Source organism: Antechinus flavipes, chromosome 1, assembly GCF_016432865.1.
Source record: "Antechinus flavipes isolate AdamAnt ecotype Samford, QLD, Australia chromosome 1, AdamAnt_v2, whole genome shotgun sequence".
NCBI classification, from domain to species: Eukaryota; Metazoa; Chordata; class Mammalia; order Dasyuromorphia; family Dasyuridae; genus Antechinus; species Antechinus flavipes.
In genome coordinates this window covers 80445840-80468320 of record NC_067398.1, presented here as the reverse complement: position 1 = coordinate 80468320, position 22481 = coordinate 80445840, and the positions used below count along the sequence as shown (strand labels likewise).

Genomic DNA, 22481 nt, shown 5'->3' with positions numbered 1-22481 from the left:
ACCACCACCCTGCTGTCCCGGGCCGCCTGAGCCCCGTTAGTCCCGGGCCGCCTGAGCCCCTTTAGTCCCGCCTGCCTGAGCCCCGTTAGTCCCGGGCCGCCTGAGCCCCTTTAGTCCCGCCTGCCTGAGCCCCGTTAGTCCCGGGCCCGCCTGAGCCCCGTTAGTCCCGCCTGCCTGAGCCCCGTTAGTCCTGGGCCGCCTGAGCCCCTTTAGTCCCGCCTGCCTGAGCCCCTTTAGTCCCGCCTGCCTGAGCCCCGTTAGTCCCGGCCCGCCTGAGCCCCGTTAGTCCCGGGCCCGCCTGAGCCCCGTTAGTCCCGGGCCGCCTGAGCCCCTTTAGTCCCGCCTGCCTGAGCCCCGTTAGTCCCGGGCCGCCTGAGCCCCGTTAGTCCCGCCTACCTGAGCCCCGTTAGTCCCGCCTGCCTGAGCCCCGTTAGTCCCGGGCCGCCTGAGCCCCGTTAGTCCGGGGCTGCCCCCAGCTTCTCCTCTCTCTGGGTCTTGGCTTGCAGACTGCCAATCTCTTTGCCGTGTTCAAAGACTCCAATTCCACCACCCCGCTGATCTTCGTGCTGTCTCCAGGGACAGACCCAGCTGCCGACCTCTACAAGTTTGCAGAAGAGATGAAGTTCTCCAAGAAGCTCACAGCCATCTCCCTGGGTCAGGGCCAGGTACCCGCCAAGCCCGGACAGTTGGTGCCAGGGTTAGGAGGTGGGGAAGGGTGGGAGAGCTCGGGGGGCTGCTGAGCACGACTCTGCCCCCCACCCAGGGTCCTCTTGCCGAGGCTATGATGCAGAGCTCCATGGAGAGGGGCAAATGGGTGTTCTTCCAGAACTGCCACCTGGCCCCCAGCTGGATGCCCTCCCTGGAGAGGCTCATTGAGCACATCAACCCCGACAAGGTGAGCCCCCTCCGGACACTAGGTTGAGAGAGGGAGAGGGCTGGGCAGCCGCTCCCAGCCTTGTCCCATGTTCTCGGCAGTCATTTCACTTGTGTGGATGCAGGTACACCGGGACTTTCGCCTTTGGCTCACCAGCTTACCCAGTAACAAGTTCCCAGTGTCCATCCTTCAGAATGGCTCCAAGATGACCATCGAGCCCCCTCGGGGGGTGAAGGCCAATCTGCTAAAGTCATACAGTGGTCTCAATGATGACTTCTTGAACTCCTGCCACAAGGTGAGGTCCCAGCCAATTGTGCCCCTGTCCCACAGTCCCCTCAGCCCGGGCTGCTACAAGGGTGCTCAAAGACCAGTGATTTCTTGGTAAGGATGGAGAAGCCATCCTCGGACACCCAACTTCAGGCCTCCTTCCTTCCGGGGCCTCCGTTTGCCCACCTATAAGGGAGATTACACTGAGTGATGGCTAAAGGCCCCTTCTGGCTCTGTAGCCTTCTACGCCAGGGCTCCCAGAGGCCCTTGTGGGAGCTGACTCCCTCCTTCTGTCCCCTCCCTGGCTTCCTCTTCTGTGACAAGCAGCAGTCTGAGTTCAAATGCCTGCTTCTGTCCCTGTGCCTGTTCCATGGCAATGCGCTGGAGCGGAGGAAGTTTGGGCCCCTGGGCTTCAACATCCCCTATGAGTTCACGGACGGAGACCTGCGCATCTGCATCAGCCAGCTGAAGATGTTCCTGGACGAGTATGAGGACATCCCCTACAAGGTGCACCCTCCCCCAGTGCGGGGGGTTCCACGCTGAGCCCAGAGTTGGGAGGCCAGATCCGGCTCCATGGGGCCCTGAGCGTCCCCAGCTCCCGCTGGCTCTCACCAGCATCGTTGTAGGGACTGAAGGCGATCGTGGGCGCAAGCTGCTGGTACAGATGTGGGCACAGACATGTTCATTCCCATCCATCTCCCCCACGCCAGCCCACTCAGCCATGGAGCGGAACACCAATGCCCGCCTTCCTCGAGCCTGGCTGAGAGTGGGGTGGGAGAGGAGGCGGGACCTCCCCGGAAGTGACTAGTGCCCTGGCACACCACCCCATGGCCATGCCCTCCCTCCCCAGGGCCCGGGCGGGCGCAGCAAGGCGGGAGGGTGGGGAGGGGGCAGGGCCTCCCTGGGGTTCTCACCCCGAGCCTGCTGGTCAGAACAGGTCCTCAGGTACACCGCCGGAGAGATCAACTATGGCGGCCGCGTGACTGACGACTGGGACCGTCGCTGCATCATGAACATCCTGCAAGATTTCTACCACCCCATCGTCCTGGAGCCCGAGCACATTTACTCCGAGTCCGGCATCTACCACCAGATCAACCCCACCTATGACATCAATGTAATCACCCCCTTGTGTAATGTGACGGCATCATCTTGGATGCCCTTGGTATTGGGACATCAGACTCCTCCCGCTGAAGGGGGCGCCTTCGGGAAAGAGATGGGGAAACGGATCCTCAGAGGAGAGAAGTCTGCCTCAGGTCCCGTAGCAAGTTGGCAAGTCGAGGGCTGCTTCCCCTGTGCCAAGCAGCTTCTCGAGGGCCCCGGAGGGCAGAGCGAGCCCGTGGGGGAGGGCCAGATGCGGGACCAGCGAGCTTGGCTCCCCTCTAGGCAGAGTAGCAATTGACTGGTAAAGGTCTAGACAGAGGCAGCGTGAGGATTCTGGTCCCACATCCCAGCCCTAACAGTCCTCAACTGTGGGTAGCAATTTGGACCCCAATGTGACCCTTCTGGTTTCCCAGAGAGGTTCCCTTAGGGTCCTCTTCCCAAAGGGGGCTCTCCTAGGCCCCTCTGCATTTGACTGTGACTTCCTAACAGGGCCCAGTCCCAAACCAAGGTCTCCCCCTTTAGGCCCAGCTCTAGCCCTGGATTGTTAGCATGTCCTAGCTTAGAGTCTGGGAGGTGAAACAGACTTGAGCCTGGCATGGGGTGCCAGGGCCTGATAGAGGCAGAGCTGGGCAGCGCCAGCCAGAGGCTGGATATTCCCCATGAATATCCCCACCCAGGTCTTTTCCTTCAGTTTGAGTTTGGCCCAGCCCTACTCTGCCCATTCTTCCCAAAGTCAGGATCCAAGCCATTGTCTATTTCCCCCCCATAATTTGACAATAACTTGTTGCACCTGGGAGTAATCGAGAAAAGATTCCAGCCAGTTTCAGCCATTGGGGAGCTTCTGGGTCAGTACTGGGCTTATTCAGCTCAGGATACAGCGGGCCTGATCCCAGAGTCCCCAGAGAGCTCCCCCACGGCTCACTGTGAGTCTCCTTCCACAGGGTTACTTGCAGTACATCAAGAGCCTGCCACTCAATGACATCCCCGAAATCTTTGGTCTGCACGACAACGCCAATATCACCTTTGCGCAGAATGAGACCTTTGCCCTCCTCAACGCCATCATTCAGCTGCAGCCCAAGTCATCCTCCACAGGTGGCCAGAGCAGAGAAGAGGTCAGAGGCTTCCCTTCCAGACCCCTTGCTACTACCCACACACTAACTCAGCCAGTCCAGGCAACCTAGGAGAAGGGACAGTGGCTATATTCCAGGGTTTTAAATTCCATCGAGTCCTGTTTTAAATTTATTAGGGAAAGTTCCACTGAGAGGTTTCCTTTGTAATATGAACTGGTAACTTTCACATATTGAGCTCCTTTTAATTTACCTGTACTGTGATGTCATAAATTTATTTGTTCATAAATAAACTTCTGAGAGAGAAAATTCCTATCATTTGGCACTCAGTAACCCAGTTGGGGCCTTGATCACTAAGGATTTGAGTAGCTATTGTGATGTTTTGGATAACAGATTTTACAAACAAAATTCCTCTTCCTGGACCTTGGTTTCCTTCTGGGTACCATGAAAGAGTTGGTTTAGAAGGTTTCTGGGACCCCATCCAACTCCTATGTTCTGGTGCCCTCTGTTCCCCATCAGGGCAGATTTTCTTCCCAAAGGAGTAGGTGGAAACAATGGCAGAATGGGCCTGGGGCTGCTGTTGGTCCAGCCTCTCTCATTCTCTGGGGTGGGCCCCTAGATTGTGGAAGAAGTTGCTGGGAGCATTCTGAAGAAGATCCCAGATCCCATTGACGTGCACCAGGTGATGATAAAGTACCCTGTGCTCTATGAAGAATCCATGAACACTGTCCTGGTGCAGGAAGTGATTAGGTAATTGCCCAGCTTTCCCAGGCTGAGAGGGGAAGGAGGGAGGAAGGAAGGAAGGAAGGAAGGAGGGGAGGAGGAATGGAAGGGAGGGAAATAGGATCCCTCGCAGGCACTGGGCCTGCTTTCTTTATGCTGTAGGGAGACAGTTGCTCCCGAAACTGGCTCCATGATCAGAAGCAAGCAGTGTGGGAAGGGGGCACAGTGGAGAATCAAGAGGGCTTGTGGTAGGAGTGGATGTCTAGACCAGACTGGCATCCAGACATGCTTGGCAGCATGATTGATTGTCTCTTGCCTTGGTTTCCCCATCTATAAAATGAAAGCATTGTGCTTGATTAAAAGTCTAAATTCCATATTAAAAAAAAAAGCAAAAAACAAAAAAACAAAGTTAGATTTGGATGGTTAAGCATACTAGAAGAAACTCAAGGAAACTTGAACCTTATTTGAACTTACTTCAAAAAGCAGTCTTTATATTAGAGCCTCCTTCCACTGAAGTCAGTCTACCCCTGCTGAGATCCATGAGAAAACATCTCTTGGTATCAGAGACTAAGCTAAATTTCAGCCAGATTCAGACCATTTCTGGACCTGCTGGGGCGAACCATCTCTGTGTGGCCCAGACAACACTGTTGTACCCATGACCCATCTCTCTTCTAAGTCTCCTTGAGCCAGACCCGCTACTGGAGAAACAAGGCCTTGCTGTATGTAGATGGGGGGAACCCCTTCTGGAGTCCAAAGGCTCTAGGAATCCCTTCCCTGTGATCTACCCCTCAGATACAACAAGCTACTCTTCGTGATCTCACTGTCGCTCAAGGATGTGCTCAAGGCACTGAAGGGCCTGGTGGTGATGTCCTCACAGCTGGAGTTCATGTCCACCAGTCTGTACAACAACGCGGTGCCAGAGATCTGGAAGGGCAAAGCCTACCCTTCTCTCAAGCCTCTGTCTTCCTGGGTCATGGACCTGCTGCAGAGGATTGACTTTATACAGAAGTGGATCCAGAATGGCATTCCACCTGTTTTCTGGATAAGCGGCTTCTTCTTCCCACAAGCCTTCCTGACGGGGACTTTGCAGAACTATGCTAGAAAGCGTGTCATCTCCATTGACACCATCTCTTTTGACTTTAAGGTTAGTGAGCAAAACTAATTCTCCAATTGACTCTGTCCAAAAACAAGTGTCTCCGTGCACAGGAAGTCCTTAATCCGAGTCGGATTCCCATTTGGTAATTTTGATGATCAGTTCTTGTCTTTCAAAATGCTGTTATTGTATAACTTGTTCAGTGGTTCTCATCTGTTCACTCCGGATCAGTTCATGACAATTTTCCTCTTTTAAACTGTACCTTTTTGTCATACTATTCCAATAACATTCACATACCACATTTAATTCAGATGGTTCCCAATTGATGGGCAGTCCCCACTGTTTAGGTTCCAGTTTTTTGCTACCAGAAAAAGAGCTGCATATTTTTTCTTCTTTCTTTGGTTTCTCCAGAGTAGAGGTTTTTTGGTGGTCTAAAATCAAAGGGTATGTGCAGTTTACGAACTGTTGGGTCATAGTACCAAATTGTTTTCCAGAAAGGCTTTGTCAAGAGTGTATAAATAATGTGCCTGTTTTCTCAAATCCCCTCCAACATTTGCCATTGGGTGTTTTTGTTAATATTGGCTTTCATTTGGGTGTGAGGTGAAACTTCAGTGTTGTTGTTTTTTTTTTTTTTGCTGAGGCAATTGAGATTAAATGACTTGCCCAGGGTCACACAGCTAGGATGTGTTAAGTGAGGTCACATTTGAATTCAGGTCCTCCCGACTTCAGGGCTGGTGCTCTATCCACTGCGCCACCTAGCTGCCCCTAACTTCAGTGTCTTATTTGAATTTCCCTACTTAATGATGACTTAGAACAGTTTTTTTTCATATAGCTATTGATGATATCTTGTATTTCTTACTTTGAAAATTCAAAATGCCATTGAAAATGGTCATATCCTTTGACCATTTTACAACTAAGAATTCCTATTTGTGTAAGTTTAAATCCATTTCCTTGGAAAGGAAATGATAGCTTTATCAGTCAAAGGAACATTTATTTTGCAAAGAAACCCCCCCCCCAGTACCCTGTTTCTGAAAGGGTGAATCAGAAGAAAAGCAGCAGGATTAAGGGGTACATCGCTCAGGCATCAGGAAATTGGCGGCATTGAAGGTATGGAGCAAAGGTAGCTAAAGGATGGGTGGCAGGGGGAGGTGAGCCACCGGCTTGCTTTCTGAGCCTCAGAACTCTGGCTAGTCCTGGGAGGCAGTGACCCATCTCGGAATGTCCAATGGAGCAATGAGATGTTTGCAAGAGATACTTGCCAAGGCAGCCAACCTCACCTCCCCCAGTCTTAGGGAGGGCTTACTGCGGGGCTTTCCAGCTGCAGTTTGGACATCCCATCACCTCACCTTAGGCCACTGATCTCTCTCCCAATCTCTAGGTAGTAAGGCAGTCACTGAATGAGCTGACTGCAAGACCAGAAGTGGGCTGCTTCATCTACGGCCTGTTCCTGGAGGGGGCACGCTGGGACCCCGACAGATTCTTCCTGGCCGAGTCTCGGCCCAAGGAGCTCTACACAGAGATGGCCATCATCTGGCTGGTTCCTGTGCCCAACCGCAAAATCCCACTCAGGGGCTTTTATGTTTGCCCCATTTACAAGACACTGACTCGAGCTGGTATGTACTTGTCCCGCCTCCTGACCCGTGACTCCCTTACACAGAACGTGAGGGAGAGGGGGAGGAAACAGGAGGTGAGACAAAGGGCCAGAGTCCCTGGCATAGCTTCTTTTGGCTCCAGCTGCTGCACTAAGGCATCCCTGCCACTTCTCCTATGTCAAGTGATAGGAACATGTCCTTGGTTTGTGGGACCAAGACCTGACCACCCCAAAGCCTAGAGACCTTGGCAGAGATTGAATGGAGCGTGAGCCCCAAGTCTGTTACGAAAGCTCCCACCCCCATCTTGAACTAGCTCACATTCCCACGGCCGTGCTGATGGTGCCTGCATACAGTTATCCTTTGAGGGAAATGGTGTAACTGTTACCAGGTTTATACAACTCTTAGTGCGAGGCACCTGTTGTGTCAGGGACCCTAGAATTTCATGGTTGAAGAGGGCCTCTTGGGGTCATCTTGTCCAGTCCCGATTGTCCAAGGGAAGCTCATCTACCCTAAGCAGCAGTTGTAGAATGCAAGCAGCCATCTCCAGGGTAGCCTTCAGCAAAGATTTCCTTAAACCTTAGAGCACCATAGCAGCAGCAGCAGCTGAGGGTTCGCCCTGGATGTCCTCCCTCATGTGAGCCAGGGGTGAGGAGGACTAACAGGTGTTAAGCACAAGGGGATCCCCAGGAGCCTCCTTTATACAGCCTACTTCCATTTGTCCTAGGTACCCTGTCAACCACCGGCCACTCTACCAACTATGTCATAGCCGTGGAGATTCCCACTAACAAGAATCAGAGACACTGGATCAAGCGAGGGGTGGCCCTCATTTGTGCTCTGGACTATTAGGCCCCCTGGGGTCAAGCAGGCCTCCACCCTGGCTCTCAGCTCACTGAGGCCAAGATTATGATGCTCCTAGAGCTGGCCATGCCAGCTCCCCTTCCCCAGGAGAGCTCAGAGCTGTATTGGGGGGGAGGGGAAGAAGGGAAAGGAAAGGGGAAAGGGAGAAAGGAGCCTGTGGCCCATGGTCAGAGGGAATAAATTTTTTTTTTTTTTAATGTTGTCTACCTATTTATACTGCAGCTTGCTCTGGGGGGGTCTCTGCCAGTCAGAAAAGTGGGGACCGGTCTTTGGAGCCAACTCTTGCCAACAGGCCTGGATTCCTGCTGGCTCAGCAGGAAGCCCCCTTCTCTCCCACCCCTCTAGTTATACTGTTAGAAGTCTTGATAGTCTGCAAGAGGTCAGCTGAGACCTTTCCCAAATTACATCCTAAAACGCTACAACTGGAAAGGATCTCATCTTACCAGGAAAAGTGGAGACCCAGAGATGAAAGGACTTGTCCAAAGTCACATAGCAAACAAGTGGCAGAACTAAGAAGAGAATGCAGGTCCCCCCACCATTCAGGGTTCTGCCACTGCACATACGCTGCCCGAGTCCTGGTGCCATGGAGAATGCCCAGAACAGAGAAAATGCTTGCACAGCACAGTACACAGTTCTTTATTCAGCAAACATCTAGCCAGCCAACACAAAGCATATTAAGTTACAGGAAAACTTTATTCATTCAGGCAAGACTGGTATTTATTTACAAGGATGGACAGGCAACAGGCAAGGGATGGCCTGAGCCCCAGCCTGCCCAGGTCTCTTATATACAATAGCTTCAGTTCAGCCTTCCCCAAGACACCTACATTTTATTTCAAGTTGATTCCTGTCTCTTCTGAAATTCAGTGCAAGCAGAAGAACAAATTCATCTGCCCTACCACAACTTAAAACAGCAATTGTGGTATATAAAGAAGGGACCTTCACTTTCTCCCAGGGGCCCTTAGAGGGGGAACAGGTAAAAAAGGGTGGGGTGGGAAGGGAGAGGGTTGGGGTAGCAACAGCTACCTTATGGTCACAAAGAAGCAAACAGACTCTGGAGGGTGGGGAAAGGGCAGAGACTGGTCCCCAAATGGTGACAGGACTTTGCCTCAAAGTCCTTTCAGGGCACAGGATGGCTTAAGCCCAAGTGGAAAATGCCCATAAAACGGAAGCAGGCAGGACACCAGCCCTCCCCTACTTTATGCTCCTATATGAGGTGCTAAGCTCAGGAAGGAAAGAAAAACAGCCCCCATAAGAAGTTCCCTGTTCCTTCAGCACCAACAGCCTGATAACTTGTCAACTCATCACTCAACCTTGCTCCCCAGAGAGCTACCTCTGCCCTCCCAGCAGGCTTGCTGAGGGAGGGAACCTCCCTAACACTAGCAGGCACAGGTACCACCTCCTCAGAGCCTCCACAGAAATCCACCCAGGTCTCCACCCACTCTGGACACCCCCTGAACACACAGTCCCATTAGAGCAAGCTCAAGGCTAGGAAAGCCAGCAAACACTTTGAAAATCAGCCTTCTCTCCAAAGGAAAAGCTTGGGGACACCTTGGCACCATGTGTTTCTGGAGCAAAGCCTAACCCCGCTGCACAGGCCTTAATAGGACCGAGGAGCTAGGCCCAAAAAACCCAAACACCTTGACCTCATATGTACTCCCTTTTTGGGCCAAGCCAGGGAAGGAAGAACAAGTTATAGGAATCAAAAGAACCTAAAAACTTAAAACAGCTCCACTCTTAAGACTTGATAGCCCAAGTAGCTGCTCAGACCAATTCTGTAACAAAGCTACGTATTTCCATGAAACCCAGAGAATTCTGCCGCTCCCCACCTGCCCTACTTCTCATACTGATCCTGAGCAAGCCTCGATTCCTGAGTTTGGAGTTCTAACAAATAGCAGATGTGCAAAAGTGCAGGCCCAACCTCTCCAGGAGACGGTTGGGGGATCTCACCAGGAGTGCTTGTGTGGTCTGGACTGGGCTCAGACAGGGGTGAATGGGGGAACCTGGGCAAAAGCACCTCTGGCCCTGGTCACACATCCAGGAGGTAAGTGGTTGTGACCCTGAAGTCCCAGCTCTGCCCTCCAGCTCCCCAGAAAGGGTTTAGGGGAGAATACACACACACACACACACACACACACACACACACACACACACACACACAAATACATACACACAGAAAATGGATGAGGAAGAAAGCCAGGGGAAGGGATGGAGAGCCAGATCTGGACAAGCTTTGTCCAGAAGGCTGCTGTGTAGGAGGCAGTGGTATTCAATACAATGGTGGCAAGATTAGTCAGAACCAAGAAAAAAATAGACATTTCTCATATATAAAATATATATTCTGCTGTCACTGAGGCAGGGAGCCAGGGCCCCGGTTGTCAATGGGGTCCATGTACCCTTTGGGGTGGATGATCCACAGCCAGCTGTGGGCAGGCTCAGATGACAAAGGGGGGAAAAGAGGATAAGAGTTCCCACTACACCAACTCCAGCTGCTGCTTCCTGAGTGGTCCCTGCACTGACTTTGCGACAATCTCTGGCTTACCTGCCCAATCCCCACTCCCAGCCCCAACCCTCCAAAGCTGAGAATTTAAGTACTGACTTAAGTATCCTCAACAGGAAAGGGCTTAGAGAGCCATGTGACCAAGAAATCTCCCTTATTTCTAAAGGGTCAGCGGGAGGTCTGTAGTACAACCAACACACAGGAACCTTCGCCTGTCCACTTGAGAACAACGTTCCCATTTTAACTGTACAGTAATACTGGGTCCAAGGGGAGGAGAGTAGGTGGGGGCCGCTCTCAGCTGTGTGCCCTCAGAACGCCCTCTGATTAGGGGAACACATGGAAGGCCCAGCCCTGGGCCAGGAGGTCCCTCACTGCCGCTTGGCTTTGTAAGGACGGGAGCGTTTCCGTCTGTCAGGCTTCCTCTGTTTGTGGAGCCGGCCAATGCTGACGCCCTGTCGTCGCCGCACGGAGATGTTCTGCTCCACAAGGTTGGCCAGCATGCCTAGGAGAGGGCACAACAGACTGAATGGGCAGCCTGCGCCCAGTCATTTTTGGTAGAGGAGCCAAACTGAGACCCACAACACTCCTCTGTGTGGCCCAAACCAGAGCAAAATATAACTGCTAAGTATATGACAAAAATAAGAATACAATAGAACAAAGATAATGTAACATAGGTGCCTATAAGGATTCTTATGACTGGTTTAGTGGCCCCTCTTTCTCCTTGGATTTGACAGCATCTGTCTACAAGAGCGTCAAAGATGTGAGCTGTCCTGGGTGATTTACGAGGCCACACAGGAAGGAAAGCCCAAGAAGCTGGGCCAAAAAACAGCCTGTTTCCCCCAATCCGCACAAGCTTTAGCATCTCTGCTAGGGTGCAGACCTCGCTTCAGGGGCATGGGTCTGTCTGCCTGGGAGAACAGGCTTCATTTCCCTTCCAAAAAGTGGGAGCACCTCTCTAAAAGCTGCCCGGCCCCTCTGCCTGGGGTCCGCATTCCCACCTCACCTTCCTGAGCCAGCATGGAAATAAATGTGCAGATGAACTCATCGTAGTTGTGGGTTCTTCTCTGGTCATCAACCTAGGAAGGAAAATACAGAAGGAGGAGGAAGAGGATTGGCAGCTAAACTTTTGGCATCAGAAGTCACCCCCCAAATGCAGCACCAGGAGCTCACCTTAAATTTTTTCCTCTTCTCCACCTCTTCCTTTAGACAGGCTTCATAGTTTGCAATCTCTGCTTCCACACACTTCAACAATGCCAGCAGCTCCTGGCAAGACCAAGAACTCTGGTGACATGGCTGCCCAGGCAGGAGGGGGACCCCCGAAAGAGTACAGTACAGGACTCCTGATGCCACTGCCTGTAACCCACGCCAGGTGTGACGCCAGTAGGACCAGAAGAAAAAGGGAAATGGCAATCTTCCCTGGCCCCAGGAAAAGGACACTCACTTTGGGAGAATACTTCTCTCCACACAGCTGCTCTGGGAGCCGGCTCAGCCCGGCTTTCTCTCTGTCACTCGGTTCAGGGGCCTCCTTCTCCTCCAGGGTGACGCTGATCTGGGCGGTCTGGCTCTGTCTGGCAGGCGGCGAGGAGCCTTTCCCACCTTCTAAGAGGAGCACACACGTGAGAGAGCTAGAAGCAGGGCAAACTTCCCTGGGGCTAAGGGTCCTGCCAAACCCTCTTCTGACTGAGCAGGCCCCTGCTCCCCTCCTTCCCTCACCTGTGATGGTGAGAGGGCACAGCACCCCATCCTCCGAGAGATGCAGAAGGCCCGTGCTGATGACGGGCCCCAAGTCGCGCACAGCACGGTTGTAGCGCATACAGTCCACTCGCAACAACCCATCGTCCTCCCCAAAAAGCACCTTGGAGATGTGGGAGGTGACGGGGCTGGAGGGGCGGGTGGGGTTGGCAGAACGGATGGGGGAGCGGAGCGGGGAGTTGAAGGCACTCCCGATTTCAGACGCCGTGTCAGTGCTCTCATTGCTGGGGGTGGGTGAAGGCTGAGAGTGAGAGGGCACAGCTACAGCTGGGCTCCCGGCCCCCCCACTGGTTTTGATGGACAGAGGAATTGAGAGGTCTTTCTGGGACTCTTTGAGCTTCTCAGCCAGCACGTTGATGGTGTTGGGCTGCAGGACACAGAGCTGCCCATCAGAGGAGGGAGGCAAGGGCTCCTGCTTGACCTGCCCTTTCCGCTTGTACCTGTGCAGGCCCAAGGAGAGAGAAAGTGAGCCAGAGGAGAAGACGGGCCTGTTCCCAGAAGCACTTCCCAAGCCTTCTGGCCCCACAGCTGGCCGAGCAGCAGTCTCTGAAAAGCCTCTCCCCCAATTCCAAGAACTAAAGAGAAACTTTTAAGGAAGACAACAAAGTAGGACAGGAACCAGGACACTGAACTTGACTCCAGAGTTCTGACACTGTGTGACCTCTCTGGGCCTGAGAGAGCTCCCTGCTGTCTCTCCCGAGTCATACGACGGGTTTGGTCTGCAATCGCACGTCCTTCCTATACTTGAGGCAGGAAGAACAGATAGCATCTTTCTCTCTTCAGCCTTGGCACCAGCAAGACATGTGAATCCCAAGGTTACCTGAGAGGGCCTGGCTTCTCTTCCAATGCCCATTCTCAGGGGATATCTGGCAGTCCCACTTCCTCTCCACAACATTTAAATTACAGACACAAAAGGCCAGAGGTTTTCGGTATCCTATGTCCTGGGGAAAAAGCAGCTACCTGATGGCAGAATTTGTGTTCCGAACATCCTCCTCCTCCTCCTCATCATAATCATCCTCATCATCTGAGTACTGTTGTGGTGGACGAACTGGGACCCGGCTGCGGCCCACACCTGCTGCCAGGTCCTCTTCTTCCTGGAAGAAACAATCCCAGATTCAGTGGAAAGAACGGGCTGAGCCAAACGGGGAAGCCTGGCAGCTCCAGGACAGGCTACATGGGCTGCTTCTTTCCCACTCCTAGAATATGACAGAGACAGATACTCCTCTGGTGTGGCATCTGTCCCACACATCCCTTCTAAGGAAACAGAATATCCAAAGACTTTGCCTTAATTACACTGGCAATTAAGACTTGATTAAGAACATATCCCATGTTCACAAGATCATAATTCTGGAACCAAGTAAATGATCAGGAATCAGGAAATACTTGGATTTCCAGAAATTCTCCTGAATTTCTGAGATTTTCTAATGACAAAACATTCAACACCAGACTAAAAAAAATATTATGACCCAAAACAGAAATACAAGATATTCTCAAATAGCTACCAAATTCCAGGGTCAGTGAGAAACCACCCACTCAAAGCACTCAGTACCAAGAACAGCCGTGGCACTAAGTGTTAGACTAGAGATGCACCTGTTGAGCTCTAGACACGTACTTGCATGGGAGACTTGGCATAGTTGTGGTTATCCAGGAAAGCTGGGAGCCGCTGAACAATGGGACTGGGATTTGCTGGGACTCCATTGAGACTGTTGACTGGAGGCTTCACTATGAGTTTGGGTTTGCTGGGTGGGCTATGTGTTGGGGCTGGCTGGCAAGGTCCCGCCACCTCTTCAGTTCCCTCTTAAAGGAAGGAAAAATAATATGAATTATGTCTTCAGAACCAGCTATGGGAGTTGCTGGTAGGAAGAAAGAGGGAACTATTTCCAGACTTCTAACCATGTGATAAAACAGCAGTCAAAACTCCTTTGCTTAAAAAACAGGCAGAAAAAGATCAATGGGGGAGAATCAAAAATAATTCAATGTTTGATAAAACAGAAATCATAAACGACTAAGTAAAGCATTCTTTAGTGGATAAAAAGTGCTGGAAAACTAGAAAGTAATATGTCAGAAATCAGACTTAAACACTTTACACTATATTCCACAATACAATCTAAATGGATACATGACCTTAGTTTTAAGAGAGCATAACCTTACAATTCCAATATACTTGTGATAGAAAGAGCCATCTGAATGTTCAGAGAGAGAAGTGAATGTGGATTAAAGAATAGTATTTTTACTGTGTGTGTGATGGTAGTATTGGCTTGGTTTTTTCCCCTTTCAAATTTTTTCTTCTTTCCCTTTTAATCTTATTTTTCTTGTACAGCAAGACAAATATGAAAGTATGTTTAGAAGAGTACACATGTTTAACCTATAGTGGACCGTTTGCTGTCTGGGGAAAGGGGGAGGGAAAAAAATCAAAACACAAGGTTTTGCAAAGAGGTGAATGCTAAAAACTATCTTTGCATGTTTTTTTGGGAAAAAAAAGCTATTGTCCCCTCCCAAAAAAGAAAAAAAAAGAGAGTGTGTGACCTTAGTTTTAAGCAGATTGCCTCACAGGTATAGAAAAATGTACCTAGGATAAGACAGGAAATGGGGGAAAAACATCTTTGTACCAAATTTCTCTGACAAGGGTTTGATATTCAAGATATATGAACAATTCATAGATATTTATGATCAAAATCCATTCTCCAATGGATAGGTGGTCAAAGATATGCACAATTTTCAAAAGAAATGAAAACTATTCACAACCACATGAAAGAAGATTCAATTTAAAATCAAAACAATCCTAACACTTTACTTCATATCCTGCAAATTGTCAAAAATGACAAAAGATGAAGATAGTCAATGCTGAAGCAGTTATGGGAAGATAGGCACCATAGTGCATTGTTGGCGGAACACTGAACCAGTATGAACACTTCGGAAAGCAATCTCAAGTTATACAAATTCAATCATTAAAACATTCATAACATAACCTTGGGGTCAGAGATGATAAAAAGAAAGTCTCCCTATACAATATTTATAGCAGCACTTTTTGTAATGACAAAGAACTAGAAATAAAGTAGATGTCTAATGATTAGGGAACGGCTAAACAAAGTGTGGTACATAAATGTAAAAGAACACTACTGTGCTGTATGAAAGGATGAATGTTTTGAATAAGAGAAGGAAAGAACTGCAAGAGCTGATGCAGAGCAAAGTAAGCAGAGACAACAAAACAATCTACACAATGACTACAACAATATAAATGGAAAGAAAGACCACCCATCAAAAAGATCAAAATTACAAAGAATAAGCATACCTATGAGCACACATTCCTAGTCTTTTCAATGCAGAGGTGGAGGGCTCATGAAGGCTGCACATATTTTCAGACTTTTTGATATACAGTCATGCTGATTTTTTCCAATTTTTTTTGTCTTAAAAATTAACCTATTATATGGGATCGTTCTCTGGGACAGAGAAGCTAGGGTAATACTATTTTTAAAAGTAAAAATTCTAAACAATTTTTTTTTTTTAACAGGACCAGGTACTTGACTTGCACCTTCTTCCATTTAACACTTCCTAAAGAATCAGCTCCTGCTATTTCCATCTTTCAAAATCAGAGGATAATATTCTCTGACTCTGAGAAATTCTCAGCAGGAATAAAAAGAGAACTAAGAAAAAAAAATAGGAGAAAGGAAAAAAAGGAGAAAAGTAAAGGAACAAAGGAAGGGAGATAATCTATGTGGTGTAAGGGACATGAAAGGAAGTAGAGTATTATAGGCTTTCTCAGTTTTTACCTTGATTACTCATTTCAAGAATGCAGACATTTCCCAAATGTCTAGAATTCCACAATTCTCCATGGGAACAAGAAAGTCTGCAGGGACCCCCAGGAGGCCAGCCAGGGTTTTTTCTCTCAGACTCTCCAGCTGGCACTTGGTGAGCTACATATTCTAAAGTCATTGGCTCAAATTTAGAAAGGGCCTTTAAAGCCAATGAATCTAACTCCTTCATTTTACAGATGAAGAAATTGAGGCACAGAGAAATATAAATGCCCAGGGCTACACAACTGCTAAGTGTCTAAAAGAGGATTTGAACTAGGGTCCCCTGACTCTAAATTTCCATTCCACCATGTTGCCTTTCAATGAGAGCACCTTAAGTCCCTCTACACAAAGGTTCCTTAACCTGGGGCTCATCAACTTTTTTTTTTAAATGCTCTAAAAACTGCATGTAATTGGTTTCCTTTGTAATTTTATGTATTATATTTTATGCATTTAAAAACATTTCAAGAAGGGGCCCATAGGCTTCATAAGACTACCTGAGAAGTCCATAATATCCAAAAGATTAAAAAGTTTTATTCTACACCAACTCTGAAACAGCCAAGTCCCATTTAACTGAACCCTCTCCCAAAAGAGGAGTTAAGCTATGTTCAGGCCTCCTGGGGTCCTGTCATTCAGGCATCTCATACCTGTTTGGGAACCCTCAGAGGCCAGTGGGGTCTTGCTTGTTTCAAGCACCAGAGAGGGCTTGCAGGAGGCCGGCTTGGAGTCCTCAGGGGGCTGAGACTCTTGGGACTTCTGGGTTTGAATCAGTTCTGGCTGAGTCACTCGGATCAGCTGAAACCAGAATAAGGAGTGCACTGAGCAGTGGAACTAGCAAAACTATACTTGCAGGGACACAGACTCACTGGACTGTGCCCTCTCATAGTTCCTGCCAAGTATGCCCTAAGGGAACAGCACAGCCAGCTGTTGCCTAATCATACCACCATGAAATGGGAATACTAATGACTTCATTTTAGGAGTCAGTCCTCAACCCAACTTAAATCTTTCCCATCTCCAGGGAGTTAAAGAGGAATAAGGAAACATCCAAAGCTAAGTGGAAGAACAGAAAGGAGAGAGATAAGAACATGGAAAATCCACCAATTACTTGAGCCCCCAAATAATCAAGCTGTTTGAAGAAAATCTGATACCAGAATGCTAAATCAGAGGAGAAAGAACACATGCAGAACAAGAGGTCACGAAAGATAAGTGGCGCTCTTAATAGGGAGGGATTTCAAGTACCCATAAACAAGACAAACACCAGGGCCTACTCTCAGCACAGGAACAGTTTGAAATGTGGCCTTCCCTACCTGCTGCAAAGCCTCCAACACCGTCTGTCGGTTCATCTTCAGGACATGCAGCTTAGATTCATACTTGATCCTGCGGTCGGGCACTACCGCCATCAGGTTAAATCGGATGTCATGATATGGCTCCCTGTGGTCACACCCACCGGCCACCTGAGCTTCAGGTCTTCTGGAGCCACACCCCTCCCTCTGTGCCCCTTCTTCCCCAGCCAAATGATCAGTACAAATTACTTGATACCAGGAACTTAAAATTCAGTGTCCTGGGTGGAGCCAACAATTAACATATATCATGCCTTGATATGAGGCAAAAAAAGGAAGCCAATTTATTACCAAAATGTTTTTTTTTTTTTAAAATACTCTCACCCCATTGTTTAGAATGCCATAATTATCCATGGGAAAGAAAAAGACTGAAGACAGTCAAACTGCCATTAAGCTTTCCAGTGCTGTGCCCACCCCTGAGTTTGGACAGTTACCCTGCTGTGGCCAGGCCAATCCGTTCCATGATGACTCGGCGGGCTTTATCTGTCCACTCTTCATCTTCCCCCCAGGGCCCTAGGAAGAATAAGGAGGGAAAGGGGAAAAAAAAAAAAAAAAAAAAAAAAAAGAGGGTAAAATCCCAAGTCTGGAAATGTTGGAAAGTGATGAAGACAGAAGCCAAGTGGGCTGGAGGATGCCTATGGTCAGAATTCAGACATTCTCGGGAGTCAATTTGCATATACAGTAAGAAGCTCTACAAATATGTTTCACTAGTTTACTGTCAAAGACCATACATCAATGTGGTCAGCTGCTCAACTAAATAATTTTACTATGAAATATCTAACAATCATGTCACCAAACATAGAATTCAGAATAAGTGAGAAATAAAACAAACCAAAATTATTATGATCAGATGACAAAACTATTATGGTCAAAAATCAAGGAAAACTAGTCAGGTTATTTAGGGTCTCAAGTCATTTCCCTAGTAGGAAATATCAGCATTTAGAGCTTCCTGTCCCAAGGAACTCAAAGTATGAACCCTACCATGGTCGATGGGGTACACTTTCAGCCCATCTAGTTCAAAGAGACGTCCTTTAATGGGGACATAGCTGACAAAGTGGAATGCTTCCATCGTCCGCACAGCGCTGATCCCATTCTGCTTCTCTGGCAGGTGTCGTGGCTCAGGCCTGCAAAGGAGACAGGTTCAGAAGATTGATTCCGGAGATTCCCTCCCTTACTGATGATTATTTTGTCTCTTATTCCATTATATATACCTGGCATGGCTATTATGTGCTTTGGCCAACTCTGGAGCATTCCCAATGGCATATCCCTTGCTCTAGAAAGAAGATATAATTGCATGTCAGTGTCTATGTAAAAAAGAGGTAGAGAAACTGATAATTTAATATAGATAAAAGGAAGAGTGACAAACTCAATGGAAGCTTCAGATGACCTCAACTACAACTCAAGCACCTTACTTGTTAAGTAATGATTGACTAAAGCTACATAACTTCTTGTCTATAAAATAAGCATGGCCATATGCTCTACTCAAGTCACAGGGTTGTATAAAGGAATCAATGAAGCCACAGGACCAAATAATGTGAAAAATTAAAATCACCACATCCACTCCCAATACAGGGGAACTTCATTCTCTTGAGAGAGCAGCAGAGTGGCACCTGGCTAAGCACTGCATACATGTCCATCTAGTTTGCAAAGAATGGACACATAGCAACCTCTGTCAGGCAAGCAGGGGCCTCAGAATACCTCTGGGCTGAAGCCCGTGGTGAAATCCTTCATGCGGCTCAGCGTTGGGCCCAGGTCCACATTGCTACAGTTCAGAAGGACACTCAGTAAGGCATGAGTGGCACAGGAGTTGGGAATCAGCTGCAGAACCAAGAACAGCCATTTTTATCCATGATATACATCTTGTTCCAACCTCCCATATACCAATGAAGCCTTATTGATAAATCTGGTACACAGAAAAAAAGGCAGTGTGTGGTCTGGCCAACTGCCTTAGTCAGAACTCTTTAAACCTTAGGCAAAAGAGCTATCCGTCTTGTGCCTCAATGTAGAAATTGTAGAGAAACTCTCTTGGTCAGAGTACTTACATTCTAACACTACCACTTAGATTTTGTCTATTTTCTCCTAAAGCAGAAATATTAACAATGCTAAGCTATTTTGTGGCGCTTGGGCACAAAAAGTCCACCCTCAGAGCACAGAGAATGAAATAACCTGATGGGCGAAAAACATGTTATTCACAATGTCATCATCGATCACAGAAGTCTCGTCCACCAGGGTGGAGACCTTGCGTCGAGACCGACGTTCTTCGATCCATTTGAAGAGGAAGATGAAGCCATACACTGGACTGGAGGAAAAAAAAAAGTTATTAAGTGTGTTTGACCAGGCTGGAAGGCAAGGCTCCCCTTTCTCCTATTTTTCTTTTCTTTTTCTTCCCCTTAAAATTGCTTCACCACACAAGCAGGAGAGATTCTCAAACTACTACCTATTGTGAAGACTACCAACTCAGTTTAAAACAGAAGTATATGTACTTCCTAAAGTACCTCTACTCTATCTTTGCCCTTAGAATCCATAGGGAAGGCACCGACCCCCTTTCCCAAGTAGAATCTCATAATTACATGCCACCCCCCCCCCAAAAAAAAAGGTAATTCACTGCCCAGAGGATCATCTTAGAAGATGCCTCAGGATAAAAGCAAAACAGAGATACATAAAAATTCTGTTCCAATGAGAAGTTCAACCAGTGATTCTTCTATCAGGGGACTCTAGCACAATATCCTGAGCTAATTAAATAAAACAAGTCCACACTCAAATCAGCTCCTTTTTTCCCCCTAGGGAGAAACTTTTAGCCTTGCTATCATGACCCTGATATTTATAGGGGTTAACTCCTACTACATAGGCATCCAAGCAAAGCCTTAGCATCTTAGACAATAAAATACTTAGCACTTTGAGAAAAGCCAGCCAGTCAGCCAAGATGGGGCCTTCCTGAGTTCTCTAAATTAAGTTTATTACCAAGTAATCTAAGAGCTTTCAAAATCAATGAGATCTAATCAGAAAAACAGACTTGAGATACTTTCTCAAACTATCTTAGGCCAATGATAGCGTTTAATAGAGAAGTAACTTACCCCTGGCATTTGCTCTGAAGATCATAGATCTCCTCAACTTGTACCCCTTTAACACCTAAAGAATATCATAAACATTTATCATACAACTTTTGTGTTCAGTGCTAGAAATGTGAAGCTAGATACATTAAGCATTCCATTACTAGAGTTTACAATCTAATATGGTGAAGGGGGAAAGTAGCATGGAGAGGGGAAAACCACATACCAATAATTGGTGAAATGGATAGGTCTAAGTAGAATGCTGACACATGAACAAGGCAAGATCCTTTTAACGTTATGTGGGAGGGAGGAGCTAAGGTTCAAGGAAAAGGTGGTACTTGAGAAAGATTAAAACTTTAGAGAGCTATTTCCCAGGCATGGGTGTTAGCAAAGCAAAGACATACACACAAGCAAAAAAAAAAAAAAAAAAAAAAAAAAAGAGAGAGAGAAAAGCACTAAGTCCATATTGTTGAAAAACAGTATACATAAAGGAGATTATGTGCAATACTAGAAAAGTCTATCATAGGACTAGTTTGAAATAAACCTTGAATTCCAGAATAAGGAATTTATAATTAATATGTGAGACAAAGCGGAGCCAAGGAAATGGTAGGAATAGAAAAATGATAAAAGTCAGAACAGAAAATTAGGGAGATTACTAAAGTAATGTGAGAGAGAGGCAGGGAAGATGATAGAAAGGAAGTAGGAAAACCCTTTAGAAGTCTGTAATCTATATGAGAGTTAACAAGATTCTTGTCATCTACAGTAGTTACAATAAGGGGGATGTTGTAAGAGATTTTGCAAAGGTAAATTTGACATAGTTTGATGACATCATACAAAGATGAGTGGAAATTTCATACTTACCAAAATCTTCTACCAACAGGGTAAAAAGGCCTGAGTTGGAAAGGATTGGAAAAGGAAGGAGATAACAGAGAAAGAAAAGAAAAGCCGTCATTTTATGATCAAAATTACATTAAGCTAGTAACTCTTAGTGAGAGAAAGGAGACAGAACTACAGGTCTCTGGGATGTTTCCCACTCTTCTTGCAGCTGATAAGGCCCCCCTCTCAAGACAACTCCTTTTCTTAAACCCAGGGCTTAGGAAGTTCAAATACGATCTGTGATGCTGTTTGCTTATGTAAAATGGCAACAATCACAGCCATCTCTCAAGAGATAACAACTGTCCTTGGCACAGCGCCTGGCACGTAGTAGGTTCCCGTAGCATGTGAACGCTAGCTACCATCATTATTATTTACTCTCTGCCTGAGTTCCCTTTAATACCGTGCTCGAGTCTGCTCCTCTCTTCTCTAAAAACTGACACCAGGCCAGAATGTCCTTGTACTCTAACAAGCCAAAGTCACCGTGCAGCTTTTTCCTTCCCAAGGAAGGCTCACATCTGCTGCGGAGTGGGACCACCTGCAAATTTGAGTGGACCGCCTAGCGCGGTCCCGGGCTGCTCGGCTACCACGCTGACAAGTGCCTGCGGGGGAGGCCTGGCCTGGAGGGCGTGAGCCCTCCCAGAACAAGCGCGCCCAGAACACCGGTGGCAACTCGCCGAGGCTTCGCTTCGGCCGGACAAGAAGGCTCCGAACAATTCCGGAGGGATCCAGAAGCAGAATGCGGGGGAAGCGCTTCCCGAGTTGGATAACCACTTGTTGGGGTTTTGGCACGGGCGTTTCCCGCACACGCCACTCAAAGCTGCAAGGCGCTCACTTTACAGAGGAGGCTGAGCGATTCAGAAGACGGCCCTCGTTCCTGCCTCCAGCGCTGCACTCGGAAGCGCCCTCCAACTCCCCGGAGCGCCGGCCCTCACCCCTCCAGCCCCCGCGCCCACCACAGCTCCTCTCAGCTCTCGGGATTGTCCAAGATGCAAGAACGCTCCTTCTTTATTTACACCCTTCCCCATACCCCCTTCCCCTCCCCCATTCAAGGCCCTCCTGCCAACCTTTCCTTCCCCTCCCCCTCCCCCATCCTGCCCCGCCCCCCCTTTCTCGCCCCTCACCTGGGTCGCTCTCCAGCTCCAACCAGCCTTTATTCATCTTCCCCTGGAACGGCCCCTCAGCGCCATGTCCAAGCTCCGCCGCCGCCCCTGCGAGCCCCGCACTCAAGGAAGCCCGGCCGGCACCGGGCCCCCACTCTCAGACGCCCAGACAACGGGCCCGAGAGCCGCGTCACCGGAGCGCGACGCGACGCGGCGGCCCTGACGTCAACGAGCGCGACGCCGCGCACTCTCCAATTCCCCCAATCCGGCTCTTTTAAGAAGACGATGCAAGGTAAGTGGGCGGACGGAGATATTGCGCGGAGTTGCGCCGGAAGGACGTGCGCGCCGCCGCCACCACCGCCCACGCCAGCTTTTCCCGAGGGATAGGGAGGGACCCTCCCTGCCCCCGCTCTTCCCCTCCCCCCTTGCTCCTGTGGCTGGCGGGGAGGAGGGGCGCGAGCGCTGCGCGTGCCCGCCGTGCTGGGCTCGCCGCCGTTACT

At 48.6% G+C, this 22481-nt stretch overlaps 2 protein-coding genes across 3 annotated transcripts in view; one reads left to right on the top strand and one right to left on the bottom strand.

Moving 5' to 3' along the window:
- DNAH1 (dynein axonemal heavy chain 1) overlaps positions 1 to 7997 on the top strand; it is a 148268-nt gene extending 140271 nt beyond the window's left edge. Inside the window, exons 69-78 of the mRNA XM_051985319.1 lie at positions 507 to 665; positions 764 to 895; positions 999 to 1169; positions 1469 to 1648; positions 2079 to 2255; positions 3184 to 3354; positions 3929 to 4059; positions 4825 to 5176; positions 6504 to 6738; positions 7442 to 7997. Of these exons, the coding sequence (XP_051841279.1) occupies positions 507 to 665; positions 764 to 895; positions 999 to 1169; positions 1469 to 1648; positions 2079 to 2255; positions 3184 to 3354; positions 3929 to 4059; positions 4825 to 5176; positions 6504 to 6738; positions 7442 to 7563 (1830 nt within the window). The 3' untranslated portion in view covers positions 7564 to 7997. The remainder of the gene's footprint in view (positions 1 to 506; positions 666 to 763; positions 896 to 998; positions 1170 to 1468; positions 1649 to 2078; positions 2256 to 3183; positions 3355 to 3928; positions 4060 to 4824; positions 5177 to 6503; positions 6739 to 7441) is intronic.
- Positions 7998 to 9889: 1892 nt separating this feature from the next.
- Positions 9890 to 22228, bottom strand: BAP1 (BRCA1 associated protein 1). Of its 2 annotated transcripts, none has more exons than XM_051985143.1 (17): positions 22003 to 22228; positions 20867 to 20896; positions 20030 to 20084; positions 19122 to 19254; positions 18654 to 18773; positions 18167 to 18228; positions 17937 to 18079; positions 17390 to 17468; positions 16923 to 17046; positions 16263 to 16410; positions 13437 to 13621; positions 12785 to 12918; positions 11786 to 12264; positions 11514 to 11668; positions 11243 to 11335; positions 11076 to 11148; positions 9890 to 10574 (listed from the first exon to the last, which is right to left on the bottom strand). In XM_051985143.1, the coding sequence occupies exons 1-17, from the start codon at positions 22037 to 22039 to the stop codon at positions 10441 to 10443; spliced, it is 2184 nt and encodes a 727-aa protein (XP_051841103.1). In that variant the 5' UTR covers positions 22040 to 22228; the 3' UTR covers positions 9890 to 10440. The 2 variants fall into 2 exon arrangements, with proteins under 2 accessions (XP_051841103.1, XP_051841094.1); XM_051985134.1 differs by having other exon boundaries at positions 11514 to 11671; positions 22003 to 22226.
- Positions 22229 to 22481: the final 253 nt, after the last annotated feature.

Bases quoted from the DNA above. Each gene is read 5' to 3' on its own strand.
- BAP1 (XM_051985134.1), bottom strand. From the start codon at position 22,039: ATGAATAAAGGCTGGTTGGAGCTGGAGAGCGACCCAG. The intron at 13,622-16,262 runs GTATGAGATGCC...CCTTCCTTTAAG, and splicing joins CTCTGAGGGTTCCCAAACAG to AGGGAACTGAAGAGGTGGCG. The intron at 11,672-11,785 runs GTGAGGGAAGGA...TGCTCCTCTTAG, and splicing joins GTGCCCTCTCACCATCACAG to AAGGTGGGAAAGGCTCCTCG.